This window comes from Pristiophorus japonicus, chromosome 16 (assembly GCF_044704955.1).
Source record: "Pristiophorus japonicus isolate sPriJap1 chromosome 16, sPriJap1.hap1, whole genome shotgun sequence".
Lineage (NCBI taxonomy): Eukaryota > Metazoa > Chordata > Chondrichthyes > Pristiophoridae > Pristiophorus > Pristiophorus japonicus.
Window position 1 is genome coordinate 59,465,501 of NC_091992.1, and position 27,058 is coordinate 59,492,558.

Consider the following 27,058-nt stretch of genomic DNA (forward strand, 5'->3'; position numbering starts at 1 on the left):
TCAATGGTGACCCCCCAGGATGTTGGTGGTGGTGGATTCGGCGATGGTAGTGCCGTTGAATGTCATGGGGCGGTGGTTAGACTCTCGCTTGTTGGTGATAGTCATTGCCTGGCACTTGTGTGGCATGAATGTTACTTGCCACCTGTCTTGTAAACCTCCTATTTGGGTCACCTCTTGACCTCTGCATCAAGGAGAACAGTCCTAGCTTTTCCAACCGCTCGTCAGAATGGAAGCCCTCATCCCTGGTAACATCCTGGTAAACCTCCTCTGTATCCATTACATCGCTCCTGATTGAAAGTTTTCTCATTTCTAATTGGAAGTTTTCACAACTGCCAGCAAAGTTTGCTGCACTTGCAGCACTTTTAAAGGCATAGCCCATACTTCCCTCAGGGTACAGGAATTTTAATGTTAAAATGTTGTACCTCGCTCCTGTGCACTGCTGCTGTATATCTACCCAAAATGTCGCCGCTCGGCCCCTCACGTCCCGCTTGATCCACATCCCGTTTCCCACTCTCCCTCCCCACTGTGCCTGACTCTTTAATAGCTTATAATCACTTTGAAACACTGAAGCGGATGTGTGCACCCTCCACGGTAATATTATCAGTCACACCCGAACTAGCAGAGGCCTGTACTCTGCCTCAGTGACCCAGATGAACAGGACCCCAAGAAAGAATGCAAAAGGCAGGAGGCAACAGAGCAGAGTAGCACTGGGGTAAGTGTAAACCACAAGGTGATAGGAAGGGACAATATGTATGAATATAAAGGGGCTGCAGGAGGGGTCAAAACTAAAAATCATGGTTTTAGAACTAGTATTAAAACACTCTACCTAAACGCACGCAGCATTTGAAATAAAGTAAATGAGTTGACGGCACAAATCATTACAAATGGGTATGATTTGGTGGCCATTACAGAAACGTGGTTGCAGGGTGGCCAAGACTGGGAATTAAACATACAGGGATATCTGACAATTCGGAAAGATAGACAAGAAGGGAAAGGAGGTGGGGTAGCTCTGTTAATAAAGGATGATATCAGGGCAGTTGTGAGAGACGATATTGGCTCTAATGAACAAAATGTTGAATCATTGTGGGTGGAGATTAGAGATAGTAAGGGGAAAAAGTCACTGGTGGGCGTAGTTTATAGGCCCCCAAATAATAACTTCACGGTGGGGCGGGCAATAATCAAGGGGGAATAATGGAGGCATGTGAAAAAGGAACGGCAGTAATCATGGGGGATTTTAACCTACATATCGATTGGTCAAATCAAATCGCACGGGGTAGCCTGGAGGAGGAATTCATAGAATGCATACGGGATTGTTTCTTAGAACAGTATGTTACAGAACCTACAAGGGAGCAAGCTATCTTAGATCTGGTCCTGTGTAATGAGACAGGAATAATAAACTATCTCCTAGTAAAAGATCCTCTCGGAATGAGTGATCACAGTATGGTTGAATGTGTAATACAGATTGAGGGTGAGGAAGTAATGTCTCAAACGAGCGTACTATGCTTAAACAAAGGGGACTACAGTGGGATGAGGGCAGAGTTGGCTAAAGTAGACTGGAAACACAGACTAAACGGTTGCACAATTGAGGAACAGTGGAGGACTTTTAAGGAGCTCTTTCATAGTGCACAACAAAAATATATTCCAGTGAAAAAGAAGGGTGGTAAGAGCAGGGATAACCAGCCGTGGATAACCAAGGAAATAAAGGAGAGTATCAAATTAAAAACCAATGAATATGAGGTGGCCAAGGTTAGTGGGAAACTAGAAGATTGGGAGAATTTTAAACAACAGCAAAGAATGACTAAGAAAGCAACAAAGAAAGGTTGATAGATTACAAAAGTAAACTTGCGCAAAACATAAAAACAGATAGTAAAAGCTTTTACCAATATATAAAACGGAAAAGAGTGACTAAAGTAAACGTTGGTCCCTTAGAAGATGAGAAGGTGGATTTAATAATGGGAAATGTGGAAATGGCTGAGACCTTAAACAATTATTTTGTTTCGGTCTTCACAGTGGAAGGCACAAAAACCATGCCAAAAGTTGCTGGTCACAGGAATGTGGGAATGAAGGACCTTGAGACAATCGCTATCACTAGGGGAGTAGTGCTGGACAGGCTAATGGGACTCAAGGTAGACAAGTCCCCTGGTCCTGATGAAATGCATCCCAGGGTATTAAAAGAGATGGCGGAAGTTATAGCAGATGCATTCGTTATAATCTACCAAAATTCTCTGGACTCTGGGGAGGTACCAGCGGATTGGAAAGCAGCTAATGTAACGCCTCTGTTTAAAAAAAGGGTGCAGACAAAAGGCAGGTAACTATAGACTGGTTAGTTTAACATCTGTAGTGGGGAAAATGCTTGAAACTATCATTAAGGAAGAAATAGCGGGACATCTAGATAAGAATAGTGCAATCAAGCAGACGCAACATGGATTCATGAAGGGGAAATCATGTTTAACTAATTTACTGGAATTCTTTGAGGATATAATGAACATGGTGGATAGAGGTGTACCGATGGATGTGGTGTATTTAGATTTCCAAAAGGCATTCGATAAGGTGCCACACAAAAGGTTACTGCAGAAGATAAAGGTACGCGGAGTCAGAGGAAATGTATTAGCATTGGATTGAGAATTGGCTGGCTAACAGAAAGCAGAGAGTCTGGATAAATGGGTCCTTTTCGGGTTGGAAATCGGTGGTTAGTGGTGTGCCACAGGGATCGGTGCTGGGACCACAACTGTTTACAATATACATAGATGACCTGGAAGAGGGGACAGAGTGTAGTGTAACAAAATTTGCAGATGACACAAAGATTAGTGGGAAAGCGGGTTGTGTAGAGGACACAGAGAGGCTGCAAAGATATTTAGATAGGTTAAGCGAATGGGCTACGGTTTGGCAGATGGAATGCAATGTCGGAAAGTGTGAGGTCATCCACCTTGGGGGAAAAAAAACAGTAAAAGTGAATATTATTTGAATGGGGAGAAATTACAACATGCTGCGGTGCAGAGGGACCTGGGGGTCCTTGTGCATGAATCCCAAAAAGTTAGTTTGCAGGTGCAGCAGGTAATCAGGAAGGCGAATGGCATGTTGGCCTTCATTGCGAGAGGGATGGAGTACAAAAGCAGGGAGGTCCTGCTGCAACTGTATAGGGTATTGGTGAGGCTGCACCTGGAGTACTGGGTGCAGTTTTGGTCACCTTACTTAAGGAAGGATATACTAGCCTTGGAGGGGGTACAGAGACGATTCACTAGGCTGATTCCGGAGATGAGGGGGTTACCTTCTGATGATAGATTGAGTAGACTGGGTCTTTACTCGTTGGAGTTCAGAAGAATGAGGGGTGATCTTATAGAAACATTTAAAATAATGAAAGGGATAGACAAGATAGAGGCTGAGAGGTTGTTTCCACTGGTCGGGGAGACTAGAACTAGGGGGCACAGCCTCAAAATACGGGGGAGCCAATTTAAAACCGAGTTGAGAAGGAATTTCTTCTCCCAGAGGGTTGTGAATCTGTGGAATTCTCTGCCCAAGGAAGCAGTTGAGGCTAGCTCATTGAATGTATTCAAATCACAGATAGATAGATTTTTAACCAATAAGGGAATTAAGGGTTATGGGGAGCGGGCGGGTAAGTGGAGCTGAGTCCACAGCCAGATCAGCCTTGATCTTGTTGAATGGCGGAGCAGGCTCGAGGAGCTAGATGGCCTACTCCTGTTCCTAATTCTTATGTTCTTATTTCACTGTCAAGAGGTGCACTAAGCAGACATGAATCGCTTTCACTGTTCAGCATTCAGGAACTTTGTCGTTGCTCCTTTGTTAGAGTGAGACTCGTGGATGCAAAGAGAAATGTAAAAAAATAAATACTTGCATATTTAAAGTACTGTTCACGACCCCAGGACGTCCCAAAGTACTTTGCAGCCAATGAAGTTCCTTTGAAATGTAGTCACCGTGGGAATGTAGAAAACGTGGTAGTCAGTTTGTGCATAGCAAGATCCCACAAGCAGCAATGTGGTAGTGACCAGATCATCTGTTTGTGATGTTGGTTATGGGATAAATATTGGCCAAGGCACCAGGAAGAACTCATTCAATTGTGACCATGGGATCTTTTACGTTCACCTGAGAGGGCAGACGAGGCCTCTGTTTAACGTCTCATCTGAAATACGGCACTCCCTCAGCACTGCACTAGGAGTGTCAGCCTAGATTTTTGTGCTCAAGTCCCTGGAGTGAGATTTGAACCCATGACCTTCTGACTCAGAGGCGAGGGTGCTACCACTGAGTCGATGCTAAAGAATCACTTAATGTAACAAGGGAAGCATAGTCTACATAGGAAAGCCTGATTAGTGCACAGCTGTGCTAAAATGATTCTTTTAATGTTGAGTCTAGTCTCGCTTTAGCGCCGTTAAAGGCGACATAGACAACCTGCGGGCAGCACAGCCACAGTTAGTAGTGTATGCTTTAAAACGTGTTTTCTTCTGGGCAGAGTATGGATCGTTGAACACTTGGTGTCTGCCCGCCATGTCATGCCTGTTCCCTTGCTGGATCCGTGCGAGGCAGGTGGGCTGCTGCTGGTCTAACAGGAGAAGCACCCCTAGGCTAAGCTCACTGACCTTTAACCAGATGGAGTCCCAGGAAGTCATCTCCATTTTGTGGCTGTCTGGAGGCCTGCATTAACTGAGCTTGTGGTTATCATTAATTACTGTCAGTCCTGTGAGCTGCATTAACCTTTTTGCCACTGTTTGTTCTGCACTCTTCTGAGCACTTTAAGTATTTGTGCAATAGAAGTAAATCATCATCATCATCATAGGTGTTCCCTCGAACGAGGATGACTTGCTTCCACAAGAGTTCACAGATGTTTCAATGAAGGACCCGATGTTCCAGTCCTGAACTCCAATTGAGAGGGTGGAAGATGCCTGTGCGTAGATTTTTTTAACGTGTGGTGCCTGTTGCACACCAGCCACCATACAGGCTTGACAGAGCTAGGCCTTTATCCAGTGGCAAGGATTAACCAGGACAACTGAAGATCCGCTCTGCTGCACGGACCTAGTGCGCACACATATCACAGTGTGGGCTGGCCCATGCTGCCCCTGGGCCCTCGCCTCTTCTGGGCCCCATACCCTTATTCGCTGCACCTTTGCCCATGATATTCCAGGGCCTGGCGCTCCAGCTCTATTTGTAGCCCTGACCTGCGGTGGTGTTCTTGCACAGGTTGGGGCAGCGAAGTAACTATAGAGCGATCCTAGAGCTCTGCCATTCTGTTGGATTGAAGAAGTGAAAGTACAGAGCTCCGGAATTGAAAGTCCCACTGGTTGACGCAGCCTGGCAGGAAGAAAGGATTCCAATATCTGCTGCAGTCAGTCTATAGATGGAGCTGGGGTGCAGTGCGGCAGCGACATCTGGTGACCAACTGGAGTTCTGTAGCAGCTTATCCCTCCGTCAGGCTTTCTTCCCCATTCCATTCTAAAAAAGGGCTCGAGGTCAACACCGAGTTATTGAAGTGAAAGTTAGAGGAAGGAAAGACAGAGGGAAAATAGGAAATTGAGGAGACGAGTTAATGTTTCACCCCATCAGATCTGGTGAAAACTGAACTACAACAATTGTACATCCCTGTGTGGCGTAACAATAAAAAAGAGTAGGTGGCTCAACCGTGGCTAACAAGGGAAATTAAGGAAAGTGTTAAATCCAAGGAAGAGGCATATAAATTGGCCAGAAAAATCAGCAAACCTGAGGACTGGGAGAAACTTAGAATTCAGCAGAGGAGGACTAAGGGTTTAATTAAGAGGTGGGAACTCGAGTATGAAAGTAAGCTTGCAGAGAACATAAAAACTGACTGCAAAAGCTTCTATAGCTATGTGAATAGAAAAAGATTAGTGAAGACTAATGTAGGTCCCTTACAGTCAGAATCAGGTGAATTCATAATGCGGAGCAAGAAAATGGCAGATCAATTGAACAAATACTTTGATTCTGTCTTCACTAAGGAAGACACGAATAACCTCCCAAAAATACTAGGGGACCGAGAAGGGGAAACTGAGGGAAATCCTTATTAGTCAGGAAATCCTTTTTAGGGACTGAAGACCGATAAGTCCCCAGGGCCTGATAGTTGAATCTCAGAGTACTTAAGGAAGTAGTCCTAAAAATAGTAGATGCATTGGTGGTCATTTTCCAACATTCCATGGACTCTGGATCAGTTCCTATGGACTGGAGGGTAGCTAATGTAACCCCACTTTTTAAAAAAGGAGGTAGAGAGAAAACAGAATTATAGACTCGTTAGCCTGACTTCAGTGGTGGGGAAAATGCTGGAGTCAATTATTAAAGATGCAATAGCAGCGCATTTGGAAATCAATGACAGGATCGGTCCAAGTCTGCATGGATTTATGAAAGGGAAATCATGCTTGACAAATCTTCTAGAGTTTTTTGAGGATGTAACTAGTAAAATGGATAAGCGAGAACCAGTGGATGTGGTGTATTTGGACTTTCAGAAGGCCTTTGACAAGGTTCCACACAAGAGATTAATGTGCAAAATTAAGCCACATGGTATTGAGGTAATGTACTGACGTGGATAGAGAACTGGTTGGCAGACAGGAAGCAAAGAATGGGAATAAACGGGTCCTTTTCAGAATGGCAGGTAATGACTAGTGGGGTGCGGCAGGGTTCAGTGCTGGGACCCCAGCTATTTACAATATACATTAATGATTTAGACGAAGGAATTGAATGTAATATCTCCAAGTTTGCAGATGACCGTGCGAGCTGCGAGGAGGATGCTAAGAGGCTGCAGGGGGACTTGGACAGGTTAGGTGAATGGGCAAATGCATGGCAGATGCAGTATAATGTGGATAAATGTGAGGTTATCCACTTTGGTGGCAAAAACAGGAAGGCAGATTATTATCTGAATGGTGACAGATTAGTAAAAGGGGAGATGCAACGAGACCTGGGTGCCATGGTACATCAGTCATTGAAGGTAGGCATGCAGGTACAGCAGGCAGTAAAGAAAGCAAATGGCATGCTGGCCTTCATAGCTAGGGGATTTGAGTATAGGAGCAGGGAGGTCTTGCTGCAGTTGGACAGGGCCTTGGTGAGACCACACCTTCAGTATTGTGTGCAGTTTTGGTCTCCTAATCTGAGGAAGGACATGCTTGCTATTAAGGGAGTGCAGCGAAGGTTCACCAGACTGATTCCTGGGATGGCAGGATTGACATATGAGGAAAGACTGGATCGGCTAGGCTTATACTCATTGGAATTTAGAAGAATGAGAGGGGATCTCATAGAAACGTATAAAATTCTGACGGGACTGGACAGGTTAGATGCTGGAAGAATGTTCCCGATGTTGGGGAAGTCCAGAACCAGGGGATGCAGTCTAAGGATAATGGGTAAGCCATTTAGGACCGAGTTGAGGAGAAACTTTTTCACCCAGAGAGTTGTGAACCTGTGGAATTCTCTGCCACAGAAAGTTGGTGAGTCCAGTTCGTTGGACATACTCAAAAGAGAGTTAGATGTGGCCCTTACAGCTAAAGGGATCAGAGGGTATAGAGAGAAGGCTGGGGTGGGTTACTGAAGTTGAATGATCAGCCATGATCATATTGAATGGTGGTGCAGGCTCGAAGGGCCGAATGGCCTGCTCCTGCACCTATTTTCTATGTTTCTATGTCACTCATGTTAAAATGCTCCTTCTTTGCGACAGACCTGCTGTGTCTTTTCAACATTTCCATGTTGTATCAGCGAAGAAAATGTGTGTACATATCTGTCAGCATGTGTATGTATACATGTGTATGTATATGTATTTATGTGCCTGTATATGTGAACATGTATGTGTCACGTGTATGTATACTTGAGCACAAAAATCTAGGCTGACACTCCAGTGCAGTACTGAGGGAGCGCTGCACTGTCGGAGGTGTAGTCTTTTGGATGAGACGTTAAACCGAGGTCCCGTCTGCTCGTAAAAGATCCCATGGCACTATTTGGAAGAAGAGCAGGGGAGTTATCCCCGGTGACCTGGCCAATATTTATGCCTCAGTCAACATCACTGGTTATTATCGCATTGCTGTTTGTGGGAGTTGGCTGTGTGCAATTTGGCTGCCACATTTCCTACATTACAACAGTGACTACATTTTAGACGCACGTCATTGGCTGTAAAGTGCTTTTGGACATTCCGAGGTTGTGAAAGGCGCTATATAAATGCAAGTCTTTGTGTGTATGTGTACTTGAACGTGGTGCCGCCTCCCAAATCTGTGCCCATCTTTCTCTCAGCTCCATGTTTGAATCTCCAAAATCCATTTTTGCCCCTGCCACAGTACTGAAATGGCCCTACTCAAAGTCACAACTGAGGCTCTGTGATTGTGACCATGGTGCACTATCCTTCGTCACCCTTCTCGACCTGCCTGCAGCTTTGACATAGTTGGCCACACCATCCTCCTCCAACACCCTCCTCTATTGTCCAACTGAGTGGGACTTTGCTCGCTTGGTTCAACTCTTGTCTATTCAGTCGCAGCTAGAGAATCTCCTGCAACCACACTATTACCTCTGGATCTATCGTTGGCCCCCTCTTCTCACCTACATGCTGTCCATCGGTGACATCATCCAAAGTCGTGATGTCAGGTTCCACATGTATGCTGACGACACTCAGCTCTACTTCTCCACCATCTCTCTTGAACCCACCACTCACTGCCTGTGTTGGCAGATTGCTTGTCTGACATCCAGTCCTGGATGAGCTGAAATTTTCTCACAACTAAACATTGGGAAGACAGAAGCCATTGTCTTCTGCCCCCGCCACAAACTCTCTTCCCTAGTTACAGATTCTATTCCCGCTTCCTGGCAACTGTCTGAGGCTGTTCCCAATCTCGGTATCCTATTTGACCCTGGGCTGAGCTAACGACCACATATCCGCTCCAGTACCAAGACCATCTACTTCCACCTCCGATTTATCATTCGTCTCTGCCCCTGCCTCAGCTAATCTGCTGTTGAAACCCTTATCCATGCCGTTGCTACCTCCAGACTCGACTGTTCCAATGCCCTCCTGTATGGCCTTTTACCTTGCACCCTTCATAAACGAAGTCATCCAAAACTCTGCTGCCTGTATCCTAAAACTCGCAACAAATCCCTTTTACACATCACCTTTGTGCTCGCTGACCTACATTGGCTCCCGGTCCAGCAAAGCTTCAAATTTAAAATGATCATTCTTGAGTTCAAATCCCTCCATTGCCTCGCCCCTCCCTATCTCTGCAACCTCCTCCGGCCCTGCAACCCACTGAGATCTCTGCATTCCTCCAATTCTGGGCTCGTGTGTATCCCTCACTTCTTTGCCCTGCCATTGGTGGCTGTGTCTTCAGCTGCCAAGGCCATAGGCACTGAAATTCCCTTCCTAAACCTCTCCACCTCTCCTCCTTTAAGGTGCTCCTTAAAACCTACTTCTTTGACCAAGCTTTTGGGCACCTGTTCCTAATATCTCTTTATGTGGATCAGTGTTGATTTTTATGATTATGCTCCTGTGAAACGCACCTATGAATCCCCTTGCGCCGTTTTCCTACGAAAAAGGTGCTATATAAATGCAAGTTGTTTAGGATACTTGTATATTTTGTACTCTGTAACTTGGATTTCGTGAAGTACTGCGCTGCCCCAGCTGAGTGAGGTGGTGGGGGGGAAAAGAGAGAGAAACGGGGTTGTCCAATCAGTAATCCTGCTGAAGATCATTAATTAAAACATTTCATTTTCAGCTCCCAGACCGGTTCAGGTTTGCACCAGAAATGGAGACGTACATTGACTCATTCCTTGAAAGCACCCAGGATGCGGAGAAACAGTTTGCTGTTATAACCAGCTTCTCGTGCCTCACTAACCACGGTTACCCCGTCATCCCCAGCTACTGGAAAGTGGTCCGTCACCTGCAGCCCTCGGTTTTGTTGAATTACGTCGACTGGTTAAAGAATATGTTCGTAAGCCCAGATCTTGGCGCCTGCATAGACTTCAGCACCAAACGGCAGAAGGAGAATAAGGAGCGAGCTGACCGGTGAGTTGAGTTTGTACATTAAAGTTTAACTAACTGCGCTGTTATACCACAGCGAAACAGGAGATGGCGCTTGATGACCAGAGAGCCGAGCCTACTATTGGCACCAGGCCTTTGAATAAGGAAATGTTTCTTTTTGTACCTCGCTTATGGACTAGTAAGGAGTCTTCTCTTAGGCAGTTCCCCTGAGTCGAGGATGACTTGCTTCCACACTAGCACAAGTTCTAAGGTGACTGATGAGACCAACGCGGGATCTACAGTCTCTGTCACAGATGGGGCAGATGGTGGTTGGAGGGATGGGTGAGTGGGGTGCTTGGGTTGTCGTACACTCCTTCCGCTGTTTGTAATTGGCTTTCGCGTGCTCCCGGCGAAGAGACTCGAAGTGTTCGGCGCCTTCCCGGATGCGTCTCCTCCACTTTATTCTGGTCTGGGGCCAGGGATTCCCAAGAGTCAGTGGGGATGTTACATTTTTTCCAGGAGGCTTTGAGGGTGTCCTTGAAACGTTTTCTCTGCCCTCCTGGGGCTCGCCTGCCATGACGGAACTTGTTTTGGGAGTCTAGTATTGAGCATACGGACAGTGTGGCCCGTCCATCAAAGCTGATTGAGCGTGGTCAGTGCCTCGATGCTAAGGATGTTGGCCTGAGAGAGAACGCTGACGGTGCGCCTATCCTGCCAATGAATTTGCAAGGATTTTGCAGAGACAGCGTTGGTACTTCTCCAGTGCTTTGAGGTGCCTACTGTACATAGTCCATATCTCTGAAGCATATAGGAGGGCGGGTATCACTACTGCTCTGTAGACCATGAGCTTGGTGCCGGGTTAGTGCAACCCAATGGCAACTGAGTGTTTGAAGGGCTTGTGAGTTTAACTGATTCATAGCTTCGTTAATAATTTCATAAACTCCTCAAGATATTGAGGGAGCTGATTTGTGGTTTTACAATAACAGTCCGGTCTGAATGTCGGAACAGGAGGAGGCCATTCAGCACCTCCGGCCTGTTCTGCAACTCAATCATGGCTGATCTGTACTGTGACTCTCTTTACCCGCTTTCGCTCCATATTCCCTGATGCCCTTATCCAACAAAGATCTAGTGGTCACTGTTGATCTCCAGCATCCATAGCCTTGTGGGGGCGAGAACACAAGAACATTAGAAATAGGAGCAGGAGTAGGCCATACGGCCACTCGAGCCTTATCCACCATTCAATAAGATCATGGCTGATCTGATCATGGACTCAGCTCCACTTCCCCGCCCGCTCCCCATAACCCCTTATTCCCTTATCGTTTAAGAAACTGTCTGTTTCTGTATTAAATTTATTCAATGTCCCAGCTTCTACAGCTCTCTGAGGCAGCGAATTCCACAGATTTACAACCCTCAGAGAAGAAATTTCTCCTCATCTCAGTTTTAAATGGGTGGCCCCTTATTCTAAGATCATGCCCTCTAGTTCTAGTCACCCCCATCAGTGGAAACATCCTCTCTGCATCCACCTCATCAAGCCCCCTCATAATCTTATACGTTTCAATAATATCACCTCTCATTCTTCTGAATTCCAATGAGTAGAGGCCCAACCTGCCCAACCTACTCAACCTTTCCTCATAAGTCAACCCCCTCATCTCTGGAATCAACCTTGTGAACCTTCTTTGAACTGCCTCCAAAGCAAGTATATCCTTTCGTAAATATGGAAACCAAAACTGCACACAGTATTCCAGGTGTGACCTCACCAATACCCTGTATAGCTGTAACAAGACTTCCCTGCTTTTATACCCCATGCCCTTTGCAATAAAGGTCAAGATTCCATTGGCCTGCCTGATCACTTGCTGTACCTGCATACTATCCTTTTGTGTTTCATGCACAAGTACCCCCAGGTCCCGCTGTACTGCAGCACTTTGCAATCTTTCTCCATTTAAATAATAACTTGCTCTTTGATTTTTTTCTGCCAAAGTGCATGACCTTGCACTTTCCAACATTATACTCTGCCAAATTTTTGCCCACTCACTTAGCCTGTCTATGTCCTTTTGCAGATTTTTTTGTGTCCTCCTCACACATTGCTTTTCCTCCCATCTTTGTATCGTCAGCAAACTTGGCTACGTTACACTCAGTCCCTTCTTCCAAGTCGTTAATATAGATTGTAAATAGTTGGGGTCCCAGCACTGATCCCTGCGGCAGTTGAGTTGGCCTCAACTCATCTTCCCTGCCCGCTCCCCATAACCCTCGACTCCCTATCATTCAAAAATCTTTCTGTCTCTGCCTTAAATATATTCAATGACCCAGCCCCCACAGCTCTCCACAGAGCTCTGCCCCCAAGCGGCATGTGCCTTTATCTCCGCCCCTGGTCCAGGGTGAAGCTTCTGCATGGGTGGATTTGATTTTGACTTCGATCTCAAGCGATGGGAGTAAAAATAATTGGGAAGATAGGTTTAACAGTTGTGGAGAAGGGCCCAGCCGAAACATTGGCTTGTCTGTTTTCAGCGCTTTCTGTTTTTTTAAAGAATAGTTAGGGTGGGTGTGCAGAGAGATTTACCAGGAAAGAAAAGCAGACCACGAGGTTGTGATGTGCAAAATCCCCAAACATAACATTATAAATAAGGTCATCTTTAAAGTAAACGGGGGTGAAATTTGACTTGGCGGCGGTGTAAAGCGGGCGATAACGATCGGCTGCCCGGTTTAAACCCCACCCGAATTTCTTTTCCACTGATTTCACCGAAGAAAGTTAGGGAACGGCTGTTCAAACCGGGCGTCCGATTTGCTGTGTGTTGTGCTACCACCCAGGTCTCACTTCACTCCCGATAAGGACTAAGCTACAACTTACTGGAGTAAATGCTAAATAATTGGGATTGATTTGGCACTCATCTAAGCCTAGAAGGGCACGGGCAGAAAAAAGATGGATGATGGGAGTAGGCGGGATGTGTTGAATGGCCTTGGCCTGCTCTTATCCCTCTGTTCATTGTCACTGTACAGTAACTCCCGATGTCCCTTGTACATGGCCACGCCACAGGTAGTCAGCAGGCCCAGGATACAGTCTCTCTGACGGTCGGGTAGCAATGTGCTGTAAGCTGTGTGGCATATTATGCTGAGACCGTATTGAGTATTGACCGCAGGCCTGCTGTTTTACAGAGCTCAGCACTCGGTGATGCGGCTGCGGATGTGGATTGTTGCGCGGCTGACCTCCATCGTAGACAACAGTCAAGTGAAGAAAGAGGAGGACCTGGTGATGGACATTGCCCGGTGAGTGGGGGATACATCGGGGAGGATTGCCCACGGCGAAAGGTTTCAGGGCTGCAGTGTAAATCACGACTCATCAGTTTTTACCCGTTTCTCTCTGTGTGGGATCACCGTGGCTGCCAATGAGGAGAGCAGTGGCAAGGTAAGTGACTGGTGTCTCTGACATCCAGCACCACTGCCTGTTCTGCCATGTTTGGTGGGGAGGGGAGAAGAGTGGGTGGAGATGACCGTAAGGATCTGCTGGCCTTCCCCAGCATGTTCAGGCTGCGCTCCTCTTAAGGTCGTGAGATCCTCGCTTTCGCTGGACTGCAGTGTCAATTGGTGTGGGCCGAATCCACAGCAGCCAGCATGGCCAGGGAATAAAGGTAGCAGTTTGTGGGACTATTCTTTCTAACCACAAAGCGCCCGTACCGGTGTAGGAGGGCAGAGGCGTGCTGTCACCATGATCACTTGGCCTACAGGCAGCAGGTGAAGGCAGTTGCCTCCAGTGATGGTATTGACATTGCTGTTGGGGACGCGAGTGGCAATAGCCCCCGAGGGGTTTCCAGGAACTGTCTCCATGGCTGGTGCTTGGGCGCTCTGCAGCAACAGTGCCGTCAACTTTGATCTAGCACAGCGCACCCCAGAGCAAGATGTAGAGTCTTTCTTCTGTGTTTTCTCCCTCTCTATCGTCTGTGTGCTTTTGTTCTCTCTCCATTCCCTCGTGTGCATGATCTTGTTTGCGTTCTCTTCAACTCTCCCTTCCCTCTCATTGACTGGCGCGCACTCTCTTTCTCCCACTGGCGCTCTAGCGCATTCTCTTTCAGTGGCACGCTCGCTCCCATTGGCTCTCGCTCTCTTTACATTGCAACAGTGACTACACTTCAAAAGTACTTCATTGGTTTCTTTATTTCTCTCTCTCTCTCTCTTTCTCTCTCACTCTCTTTGTGTTACTGCTCAGAACTGAACCGATATCTTTCCATCTTTGTCTGGATCCAGGTTTATTTTCTTCCACGCTTTCTTTGAAGCCGAGCACCATACCCCGGACATCCCGGAGACCGAGGCCACGCTGTCTGTTCCCCTGGACGAATCCACGCGGAATGTGATTGCACATACCTTCTTTGGGTAAGCTTTCGGGACTTTGCCTTCAAGTGCATATCAAAAAGATGCAGCCCCTTTCTCTTATTTCTGGATTTCCGATGACTTTAAAAATGATCCTAAAATGTCGGGCGAAGTTTCTTTCCACCTCCTGCTGCTGTATTGTTTAATATCCGTGCTGCTGTATTGTTTAATATCCGTGATGCTGTATTGTTTAATCAGTGTGTTGTGTTGTGTTTGGTGTCCCCAGTCTGTTGAACCATCTGAATTCCCTTCCTCCGCTGGGCGACTCTGCGGAATCCGCGGGCAGGAGCGAGAAGCGCGTGCTGGGGGTTACAGTGGACGGGAACCTGTGGATCTACTGTGTGGTTCGCTACGCCAGTGCCCTCCTGTCACACAAGAAACCTGTCAGAGTTGTGCAACCCTTCACACAAGAGCAGAGAGAAGCCTGGGACCGGTATGTAACCCAAACTTAATTAACTTGGACAGTGGGATGCCATTTATCCGGGCCCCTCAGCATGCCTTCAGTGTAATTATTCCCAGATATTGTCCCCGGGTGTCGTCACTCGATGGCTGTCCTTTAATGCAGTGCAACCTTGGCACTAATGCGCAGTCTGTTGCTTGGATTATTTATTTGTTCATAAAGGAGTGCTCCTTGCACAGTTAAAACAGATGATCTCATTTATTTCATTGCTGTTTGCGGGAGCTGGCTGTGCGCAAAATTGGCTGCCGCATTTCCTACATTACAATAGTGACTACACTTAATTAGCTGTAAAGCACTTTGGAACAACCTGAGGTCATGAAAGGCACTATATAAATGCAAGTCTTTAATGTTTCCCTCTACAGCAGAATATATTAAAATCCGAGTGGCCTGGTGCAGTTTATTGCCACATTAATACCATTTGTTAGCGACAGTTCTTCACGTGCTGCAATCCCGATCTTGGCCAAGCAGAACAGCTTAGCAAACGGGGCAACCATTTGAGCATAGCAAGATCTCACATACAGAAAATGAGATGAATGACCAGGTAGTCCGTTTTTGGTTGAAACTGGTTGAGAGATAAATATTGTCCACGACACTGGGGAGAATACCCCTGCTCTTCGAATAGTGCTGCGGGATCTTTTACGCCCACCTAAAAATGAAGACTGAAAGATGGTACCTCCGAGAGTGCAGCACTGGAGTGTCAGTCTGGAATATGTGACCATTTAAGCAGAGGTCTAGGAGTAGGTGGTCCACTTGGGCCTCGGTCAGAGTGTGGCATAGCCGAAGGAGGGAAGCAACAAAGCAGGAAAGTACAATAAGTAAAAGAAAGACTTACATTTATATAGCGCCTTTCACAACCACCAGACGTCTCAAAGCGCTTTACAGACAATGAAGTCCTTTCGGAGTGTAGTCACTATTGTAATGTGGGAAATGCAGCAGCTAAATTGCACACAGCAAGCTCCCACAAACAGCAATGTGCTAATGACCAGATCATCTGTTTTTGTATGTTGATTGGGAGATAAATATTGTTCCCAGGACACTGGGATAACTGCCCTGCTCTTCGAAATAGTGTCATGGGATCTTTTACGTCCACTTGAGAGAGCAGACGGGGCCTCAATTTAACATCGCATCTCCGACAGTGCAGTGCTCCCTCAGCACTGCACTGGAGTACCGGGGGTAGGGGCAGAGAGAGGGAGGTATTGAAGCTGACCTTTAGCAGATTTCTGAATAGTGGTGACTGTCATGGCTTTGCACATGGTCATGGTTAAGGTCAGACATCATCTAGCCTGCGTTGCTGTCCAGTGACATAAATTGGGAAGCGAGCCCTGCCGTTTGAGGATCTGGCGTTCAAAAGTGAAGCATTTTATCTAAAATTTAGAATGTTATTGTCTGTTTAATTCTCACTAAATAAAGGGCTAAAAAAAAATCTGCTCCATTCGCAGGAAAAGATGCCCTAGTTTATTTTGATACAACGTAGATTTTAGCCATGTTGGCTCAGCCAGACATCTGAGAAGCTAAGCCATTCAATTGAGAGCCAGCATGAATTTGTAAAGGGCAAATCCTGTCTAACGAACCAAATTAACTTTTTTTGAGGAAGTAACTAAAGTAGACAGGGAAATGTCTATTGATGTAGTTTATATGGAGTGCCAGAAGGCTTTCAATAAGACTGTTGGCTAAAATTAAAGCTCATGTAATTGAAGGCAAATTACTGACCTGGTTAGGAAATTGGTTGGGCGGTAGAAGACAGAGAGTTGGAATAATAGGTATGTACTCTAACTGGAATGTGTCCCACATTGATCTGTGCTGGGGCCTCAACTATTCACAATGACTTGGATAACAGAGAGCCATCTTTCCAAGTTTGTCAAAACACAAAGATTGGTGGTATAGTAAGTGGTGTAATCTGTATTCTTGTTTACTTATCTTTACTGTTTAATACATTTGTGAGTTAAAGCCTATGTCACAGTCTAGTGAAATGTTCATTTGCTACCTTTCGAAGTCAAGGGGCAGGTGATAAAGCCGATATACCATGAATAGGGCTCGCTGTTCAATCACTGGGCACACTGCTGATTGACATAGTCAGCTGGCGGAGGGAAAGTACTCTGGAACATGGGGAGAAAAGACTCAACCACGGCAGTGATCTGAGCCACTGGAGTCAGAATTCCATCCTCCAGGAGGGGATCTGGCTCAATTGTCACACTTCATCTGTGTTGTTTTGAAGCTGTTGTCTCCTGTTGCGCTGACGACTGATTCACTCCCCAGCTGTAACTATGAATGGAACCAGTGCAAATCTGTCAGCAATGTTAATAACAACTAGCATTTCTTTCCCAATCCAGGGTGTTTTCTACGTGCTTTTCCTATGTACTCAAAATCTGAAAATGTTCTGCTGTGTGTGTCTGTGTACTAGAATTAGCTATTCATGTTGCATGCCCTGTACTAGGTTAACCCGCCTTGATGGCTGACCACTCTTGCTGTTACGGGCACCTTGTCAGATTGGAAATGGTTGTTGTGCGTGCTCATGGGTCACTTATCCGTTCACAGAATGCTCCAGTCCGTGGAGGATCTACAGAAAAAATCAAAGAAATCTCAGAAATTGGAGACCTCAGCTTTCCAGCTTCTCTTTCTGCTCGTGGGCATTCATCTTTTCAAGGTACTTACAGCCCATACTCTGATGCAAAGGGGTTCTACCATAAGAACAGAAGAAATAGGAGCAGGAGAACGTCCTTACGGCCTCTCGAGCCTGCTCCGCCATTCAATAAAATCATGGCTGATCATCGACCTCAACTCTACTTTCCCGCTCGATCTCCATATCCCTTGCTTCTCCTAGACTCCAAAAATCTATCTCTCTCAGCCTTGAATATATTCAGGGACTCAGCAGCCACAGCCCTCTGAGGCAGAGAATTCCAAAGATTCATAACTCTGAGTGAAGAAATTCCTCCTCATTTCTGTTTTAAATGGGCGAGCACATATTCTGAAACTATGCCCCCTAGTTCTAGATTCCCCCACGAGGGGAAACCTCCTCTCTGCATCTACCTTGTCGAGCGCCCTCAGATCCTGGAGAAAATTCATCGGGACATTTTTTTAAAATTGTGTACTTATAAAAATGTATTTCAACACTTTTGCTTCGTGGTTATAAAAAAGCATTTGGAGATGGGGGGGGCTATTGGGGAGGGCTGTTTAACTGAAGTTGAGAATCATACAATTGGGTAGTGAAGAGTTAATTAGCTTGGGAATGCAGTAGCGAGGTGGACGTGTTGGTAGACCAATGGTGGAAGCAGGGCAGTGGGAGATTGAAATTCCTGTGATGAAACCACCAGGAATGCATCCAAACGGGGGGAGAGGGGCGGGTTTACAGCCTAGCCTCGCCGAGTACTCCCCCCAACATGTACACGCGCTCGGCTCCAGTGGTGATCACTGGTGCTGAGGCCGATTGGTGCACCACAACTTGTAGCTCAGCTGTGATGGGCTAACTGTACACGAGCTGACAGTCGAAATCTGGTATCTTCTGGTCTATGTGACTGAGCCCTGCACTCGGAGGTGCAGTTATCCATGAATTCATTCGGGAGTGAGATACATAGTGAAAAGAGCTTCCGGCCACACATCCGCGGCAGAACTCATTCTGTCTATTTCCACCTCCGTAACATCGCCCGTCTCCGCTCCTGCCTCAGCTCATCCGCTGCTGAAACCCTCATCCATGCCTTTGTTACCTCTAGACTTGACTATTCCAACGCACTCCCACATTCTACCCTATGTCATCCAAAACTCGGCTGCCCGTGTCCTAACTCGCACCAAGTCCTGCTCACCCATCACCCCTGTGCTTGCTGACCTACATTGGCTCCTGGTTAAGCAACTCCTTGATTTTAAAATTCTCATCCTTGTTTTCACATCCCTCCATGGCCTCCCCCTCCCTATCTCTGTAATCTCCTTCAGCCTTACAGCCCCCCCCCCCTCCCCCAAGATGTCTGCGCTCCTCAAATTCTGCCCTCTTGAGCATCCCTGATTATAATCGCTCAACCATTGGTGGCCATGCCATCAGCTGCCTGGGCCCCAAGCTCTGGAACTCCCTCCCTAAACCTCTCCGCCTCTCTTTCCTCCTTTACGATGCTCCTTAAAACCTACCACTTTGACCAAGCTTTTGGTCATCTGCTGTAATTGCTTCTTATGTGGCTCGGTGTCAAATTTATTTGTTTTGTCTTTAAACTCTCCTGTGAAGCGCCTTGGGACATTTTACTGCGTTAAAGGTGATATATAAATACAAGTTGTTGTTAATGGGGGAGGGTTACTAACAAGCAGCCCCACTATGTAGGATGCAAACTCACTCTCTTGACTTCATACAATGTGCCGAATTGTGATCTTAACTGGGCCATACGGGATACTATGGGTTGGGGACTGTTTTTATAAAAATAATAATCCTACTTCAGATGTGGGCGTCGCTGGCAATGCCGGCATTTATTGCCCATCGCCTAGTTCCCTTGAGAAGGTGGTCGGTCATCTTCTTGATACAACTGAGTGGCATGCTGGGCCATTTCCCCAGGCAGTTGAGAGTCAACCATTTTGAAGTGGAACTGGAACCATGTATAGGCCATGCTGGGTAAGAACAGGAGGTTGGTTCCCTAAAAGATGTTGAAGCAGTTAAATCCCTGTAGGGATGAAGTAAGAATCTGAAAACCAAGAGCACTGCCTGCCTTGCTCCGTCCGAGTCACTGTTAAAGATCGACAGAGGCTGGAGAGCAGTCCCATCTGCTTCTGGAAATGGCCCAAGGAGATGAACAGGGAATTCAAAACCGGATTTTGTTACCCGATCACTGCACAAATCACAGCTCGGACAATTAGAAGTTGGGTGAATGGTTGGGACTGGTGTGTGTGGACTGTACAGCTTTTTATTGTTGTCATTCCTTGATATAGAAGGCCCCATTCTGAATATCAGCTTCACACTTTCACAAAGTAAATGTTAATGTGTCGCCGTCTCTGGTTGCCTGCTTGAATGTGCCACAGCTGCCATCTCCGAGTGCAGTATCAGGGTTGTGCCCTGGCCTGGTGCCAACATGTTGAGATTCCTGAATCACCAGGACATTCCAGGTGACGGGCAGATTTTCACCCGAATCTGGATTCAGCCCCAATGACATTATCTGACCCAGCACACCATCGATTAATTTCTTTGCAGTGTGCAGAGTTTTGTCTGTATTTTATTTTTCCACACCCTGCCAAGTTCCGCAGGCTGAACCTCATGGCTTGTAATTGTTCACGGACAGCCAGCTGCTGCAGGGATTACATGCTGCAGTTCGTGTTTGATTCAGTGAGGAGTGGCCTCACACCTCCCAATCTCTAATCTCCTCCAGCCCCACTACCCCGCCCCCACTCCCACCCCGCCGAGATGTCTGCGCTCCTCTAATTCTGCCCTCCTGCCCATCCCTGATTATAATCTCTCAACCATTGGTGGCAGTGCCTTCTGTTGCCTGGGCCCCAAGCTCCCTACTTAAATTGCTCTGCCTCTCTTTCCTCCTTAAAGACGCTCCTTAAAATCTACCTCTTTGACAATGCTTTTGGTCACCTGCGCTAATTTCTCCTTATGCGGCTCGGTGTCAATTTTTATCGCATTATACTCCTGTGAAGCGCCTTGGGACGTTTCACTACGTTAAATGCGCTATATAAATACAAGTTGTTGTTGTTGAGGTACCAATGAAGGTGAGAAATGATCTAATTGGATCGTAACAGAATCCTGACTGAGCGAACATTTTCTAATCGCTGCCTTGTTGCGGTGCCGTTGCTCATTAAACGCTTGCTCTTCCAGTGAATGTAACGATGTGTGAGCTATTTTAACAATCCCTGCGTGAGGGGCAAGCATTGAGAAAATAATCTCAACCCACGAAGTTCGCGAGTAAACGTGGTCTCGGCCGTGCTGCTCCAGGCTCCTGCTGTCCCGCACTGCCTTTATCTCTCCTGTTATCCCCCGTGCAGAATGGCGAGGATTCTCTGGCCCTGTTGAGTGACCTGCATGAGTGTCTGGAGAAGTCGCTGCTGAAGAAAAAGAAGCAGCAGCAATCGAAGTCTGTAACAGGTCAGTGCCGTATTTGCCCGCTCAGCCGTGTTTTATTATTGTAACCCCTGCAGTGTTCTGGCGACGGGGCGCGCTGGTTATGTGTGCCCAACTACGACGGTGGAGTGAAACCCAGTAGAGCCAAGCACAATCTGCCACTTGGCAATGTCTCTAGATGAATGTGGAACTTGCAACATAATGTGTTTGAAGCAGATTGCATTGGCACTTTTAGTGGGAGCCTTGATACAGACATGAGAGGTGTGAAAGGGAATGGAGCGATATAAGAGCCGTGTGGGAAGAAGCTCATGTGGAGTACATGCACTGACTAGTTGGGCCGAATGGCCTTTTTCTGTGCTGTCTGTTGGATGTAATTCTCGACCAGAGCAACAATTGTTGGTCCATGCAGTGCCTATTAGCCACCACTAGATGCCACCAGAATGCATTGTGAGGTTTCCATTAAACATATTGCAGTGGATTCGCCCTTCTGTTATATGTACAGTTCTGTGCTGTGCACATGCCTTGATGGTAGAAATATGACTTTGAAACTAAAGCCAATTGCCTTTCACCAGAAAGTTTTTGTTGCTGATGATATGATTTTTTTTTTGTAGGCATGATCTTATCACCGTGACAAAGCTACCTTTAAACATAGGTCTGCTGGTGCGTAAAGCTTTCTGGGCCATAGTCCGTTCAGTACCTTGGTGTAAAGCACTATGTCAGAAGTTGAGCCCAAAGCTTAATGCGGATGCAAAATCAGGAACATGAGAACAAGAGAAGGACGTTCAGCCCTTTGACCCTGTCCCTCCATTTAATTAGATCATGGCTAATCTCTCTAAACTCCATTTACCCATTTGCCCTGGTTCTATACCCGTGATACCCTTACCCAACAAAAATCCATCAATCTCACTTTTGACATTTTCAATTGATCCCCAGCTTTTGGGGGAGAGTTTTCCAGATTTCCACGGCCCTTTGTGTGAAGAAGTGCTTCCTGACATCACCCCTGAATTGCCCTGAATTTTAATGTTATAACCCTCTTGTTCTGGACCACCAGAGGGAATAGTTTCTCTCTCTCTCTATCCTTTCAAATCTGTAAATCATCTTAAAACACCTTGATTAGATCACCCCGTAATCTTCTATACTCAAGAGAATGCAAGCCTAGACTATGCAACCTGTCCTCATAATTTAGCCCGGTATAGTTCTGCCAAATTTACACTGTACCCTCTCCAAGGCCACTATATTATTTCTGCAGCATAGTGGTTATGTTACTGGACCAGTAATCCAAAGGGCCTGGACTAATAATCATGAGACGTGAGTTCAAATCCCACCATAGCTGCTGGGGAAGTTAAATTCCGTTAACTGAATAAATCTGGAATTTAAAAAAAGCTAGTATCAGAAATGGTGCCCATGAAACTGCCGGAATGTTGTAAAAACCCATCTGGTTCACTAATGTCCTTTAGGGAAGGAAATCTGCCGTCCTTACCTGGTCTGGCCGATATGTGACTCCAGACCCACAGCAATGAGGTTGACTCTTAACTGCCCCCTGAAATGGCCCAGCGAGCCACTCAGTTGTAACAAACTGCTACAAGAAACAATAAAAATAATAAAACCACTGGACCACCCGGCATCGACCTTGGCACCGGCTTCGGACACGACAACGGCACACCTAACCCACTCGACCCTGCAAAGTCCTCCTCACTAACATCTGGGGACTTGTGCCAAAATTTAGAGAGCTGCCCCACAGACTAGTCAAATAACAGTATGACATAGTTACTCACAGAATCATACCTTTCAGCCAATGTCCCAGTCTCCTCCATCACCATTCCTGCGTATGTCCTGTCCCACTGGCAGGGCAGACCCAGCCGAGGTGGCAGCACAGTGGTATACAGTCGGGAGGGAGTGGCCCTGGGAGTCCTCAACATTGACTCCAGACCCCATAAAGTCTCATGGCTTCAGGTCAAGCATAGGCAAGGAAACCTCCTGCTGATTACCACCTACCGCCCTCCCTCAGCTGATGAATCAGTGCTCCTCCATGTTGAATACCACTTGGAAGCAGCACTGAGGGTAACAAGGGCACAGAATGTATTCTGGGTGGGGGACTTCACTGTCCATCACCAAGAGTGGCTCAGTAGCACCACCACTGACCGAGCTGGCCGAGTCCTGAAGGACATAGTTGCCAGACTGGGCCTGCGGCAGGTGGCGAGAGAACCAGCACAAGGTAAAAATCTACTTGACCTCGTCCTCGCCAATCTACCTGTCACAGATGCATCTGTCCATGACAGCATTGGTAGCAGTAACCACCGCACAGTCCTTGTGGAGAGGAAACACCGTCTTCACACTGAGGACACCCTCCAGAGTGTTGTGTGGCACTACCACCGTGCTAAATGGGATAGATTCAGAATAGATCCAGCAGCTCAAAACTGGGCATCCCTGAGGCGCTGTGGGCCATCAGCAGCAGCAGAATTGTATCCCACCACAATCTGTAACCTCACGGCCCAGCATATCCCTCACTCTACCATTACCATCAAGCCAGGGGACTAACCCTGGCTTAATAAGTGTAGAAGAGTATGCCAGGAGCAGCATCAGGCGTACCTAAAAATGATGTGCCAACCTGGGGAAGCTGCAACACAGGACTACATGCTTGCTAAACAGCTGAAGCAGCATGCTATAGACAGAGCTAGGCAATCCCATAATCAGTGGATCAGATCAGAGCTCTGCAGTCCTACCACATCCAGCCGTGAATGTTGCTGAGCCATTAAACAACTAATGGGAGGAGGAGGAGGCTCCATGAATATCCCCATCCTCGGTGATGGCAGAGCCCAGCATGCGAGTGTAAAAGACAAAGCTGAAGCGTTTGCAACCATCTTCAGCCAGAAGTGCCAAGTAAATGATCTATCTCGGCCACCTGCTGAGCTCCCTACCATCACAAAAGCCAATTCGATTCACTCCACATGATATCAAGAAAAGGCTGAGCGCACTGGATACAGCAAAAGCTATGGGCCCCACAATGTCCCAGCTGTCGTGCTGAAGACATGTGCTCCAGAACTAGCTGTGCCTCTAGCCAAGCTGTTCCAGTACAGCTACAACACTGGCATCTACCCGACAATGTTGAAAACTGCCCAGGTATGTCCCGTCTACAAAAAGCCGGACAAAACCAATCCGGCCAATTACCGCCACATTAGTCTACTCTCAATCATCGGCAAAGTGATGGAAGGTGTAGTTGACAGTGCTATCAAGCAGCACTTACTCAGCAATAACCTGCTCAGTCTGGGTTCCGCCAGGACCACTTGGCTCCAGACCTCATTACAGCCTTGGTCCAAACATGGACAGAAGAGCTGAATTCCAGAGGTGAGGTGAGAGTGACTGCCCTCGACATCAAGGCAGCATTTGACCGAGTGAGGTATCAAGGAGCCCTAGTAAAACTGATGTTAATGGGAATCAGGGAAAACGCTCCACTGGCTTGAGTCATACCTAGCACAAAGGAAAAGTGGCAGGTGGGGCGGAGTGGGGGTGCTGTGGTTCTCTTCATTTAAGCAGGAACGAGAATTTTGGAGTCCAGCAGCCTGGCCAGAGCCAGCGTAACGAGCCGACTGGCTGGGCATGGTGCCCTGGGTGAGGGCTGGGGCTTCCTGGGCTCTGCTCCAGGTTGGCTGAGCAGCAGTGTGGCAGGTATTTAAGAATGGGAACTTCGGTCTCCATAGAGCTGAGAAATACTATCAAGTTTCCGATCCCTCCCGTGTGTAACAGGAGCACTTGATAGCAAAGTGTCTGTTTCTGCGCAAAGTAAGAACGAGGTGTCAAATGTTCTTTAACTCTCACTTCTCTTCGCAGACGAGGAAGAACCAGAGTGGGTGGAAGTGGTGGTTGAAATCTTGTTGTCCTTTCTCTCCCAACCGAGTCGTTTGATGCGGCAAGTCTCGAAAACGGTGTTTGTGCGGATCTGTCCTCACGTGACTAAGGGAGCACTGCAGCTCATCCTGGATGTAAGTAATGTGGCAGAACCCAGTGTTAAATACTTTTCCAGTTGTTATAATGCCCTGCTTTCCTTCTCTCACTCTTTCCCTCTTTCTATTTTGACTTATCTCACCGAATCTGAGTCTGAAGTTCATGGGTTTAAGTCCCACTCCAGAGATTTGAGCAGATAACCCAGGCTGACACTCCAGTGCAGTGCTGAGGGAGGGCTGCACTGTCGGAGGTGCCGTCTTTCAGATGAGATGTTCAACCAAGGCCCCTTCTGCTAGTTCAGATAAATGTTATTAATTCCATGGCGGTATTCCAAGAACAAAGAGATCGGAGAAAAAGATCTTCTCTCAACCCATTCCACCAAAAAACGATTAGCCGATCGTCGTCCTCATTTATTGGCTCTGAAGTGCTTTGAGAAGAGGTGTTATAAAAATGCAACTTCACCCTCTCCTCAGGGTACTGGGTGGCAGGAGGTGATGGGCTAGGATGCATAGGCTGATGGCTCTCTGTCAGGATCCTGGGGCTGACGTCTGTCTGCCTGTCAGAACCCTGGGGCTGACGACTGTCTGTCTGCCTGTTAGGGCCCTGGGGCTGACGTCTGTCTGTCAGGGCCCTGGGGCTGATGACTGTCTGTCTGTCAGGGCCCTGGAACTGACGACTGTCTGTCTGTCAGGGCCCTGGGGCTGACCTCTGTCTGTCTGTCAGGGCCCTGGGGCTGACGACTGTCTGTCTGTCAGGGCCCTGGAACTGACGTCTGTCTGTCTGTCTGTCTGTCAGGGCCCTGGAACTGACGTCTGTCTGTCTGTCAGGGCCCTGGAACTGACGTCTGTCTGTCTGTCTGTCTGTCAGGGCCCTGGAACTGACGTCTGTCTGTCTGTCAGGGCCCTGGGGCTGACTGTCTGTCTGTCAGGGCCCTGGGGCTGAAGTCTGTCTGTCTGTCAGGGCCCTGGAACTGACGTCTGTCAGGGCCCTGGGCTGACGTCTGTCTCTCTGTCAGGGCCCTGGAATGATATGCTGTGGGGCGTTGGGGCTGGTGTTTTTTGCGAAGTGAGACTGTGCCCACTTCATTGCGAGCTTCATTGTTTTGATTACTGCTAGAAATGCACCTCACCCCTCCAAACCAGTGGAGATTTTTGACCAGCAACACACCATTTAAAAATAAAATGGCAGCCCATGATCGACGTGCTTTGAAATGAGGCATGGGCGAATGAAGTAACTGACCTGAACCATTGCATGAGCAAACCTTTGCCCTAATCCAGCGGTTTCTCAAACAGCTGGTGTAATCTCTCAGAAGGTCATTTTGAGTTTAGCAACGTCTCCATGGATCAGCTGACTCTGTCCAGAGTGGGTAGATTGTGTGTAGGGTTGAGTGAGGTGTTGGCGTTGCCTCGTGGTTGGGTGAGCCCTGGGCCATACCGAAGGATCACTCTCTTCAATCTCTAAAGCCGTCTTCTCTTAAATAGATCTTCAACCCAGAATCTGAAGGGGACGAAGAGAGCGCCTTGATAGTGACTGAGGAGTTTGAGGGAGCGAAGAAGACAGTCAAGCGACCACCCGAAGACGAGGTTAGACCTTCACCTTAATAAACCGTCTGTAGTATCGGTCAGTAGTTTAAAGGTGGTACTCTGGACTGCATGTTTTTTTGGAATCGAGTTGATCCGTAAAAATGCACCGTCCAAGTTTTGTTTTTGCTGGTTCTTGTTTTTAAGAATGAGTTTTGAATCCCCTTGGCTGCATTGCCCTGTTTCCCCGGCGTACACTGTTCCATTCGCGAGGCTGATCCGATGCACATGGGCAGCCAATGAACGCACAGCAATTGCTTCAGCGCTTCCTGCTGGTGTGCGTCAGGCAGGCACTGTGACCAGAGTACAGCATGGCTGCCTGTGTGAGATCCACCTTCAATAACTTTAAAAAAAACCAGAATTATTCATGTGGTTTTAAGCATTGCTTCTCAGGGTTGCCAACTTTTAATGCTGCCATACATCTGCAATTGTGAGTTTTTAAAATTAGTCTTCGCTGCTCTCCTCCTCGACAGGGAGACACCTGTCAGATCCGTGGTGATGGCTTTCATCAGAACATAAGAATTGGAGCAGACAGAGGCCATTCGGCCCCTCGAGCCTGCTCCGCCATTCAGTAAGATCATGGCTGATCTTCTACCTCAACTCCACTTTCCCGCCCGATCTCCATTTCCCTTGATTCCCTTAATATCCAAAAATCTATCGACCTCGGTCTTGAATATACTCAAAGACTGAGCCTCCACAGCCCTCTGGGGTAGATAATTCCAAAGATTCACCACCCTCTGAGTGAAGAAGTTTCT

At 47.2% G+C, this 27,058-nt stretch overlaps 1 protein-coding gene across 1 annotated transcript in view; it reads left to right on the forward strand.

Annotated features, from left to right (window-relative positions):
* The window catches only part of mybbp1a (MYB binding protein (P160) 1a), a 110,386-nt gene that overhangs the window by 29,556 nt on the left and 53,772 nt on the right, over window positions 1–27,058 (forward strand). The window contains 8 exon segments of the mRNA XM_070857366.1: window positions 9,690–9,979; window positions 13,085–13,195; window positions 14,171–14,296; window positions 14,520–14,726; window positions 17,289–17,397; window positions 20,706–20,805; window positions 24,610–24,761; window positions 26,205–26,306. Of these exon segments, the coding sequence (XP_070713467.1) occupies window positions 9,690–9,979; window positions 13,085–13,195; window positions 14,171–14,296; window positions 14,520–14,726; window positions 17,289–17,397; window positions 20,706–20,805; window positions 24,610–24,761; window positions 26,205–26,306 (1,197 nt within the window).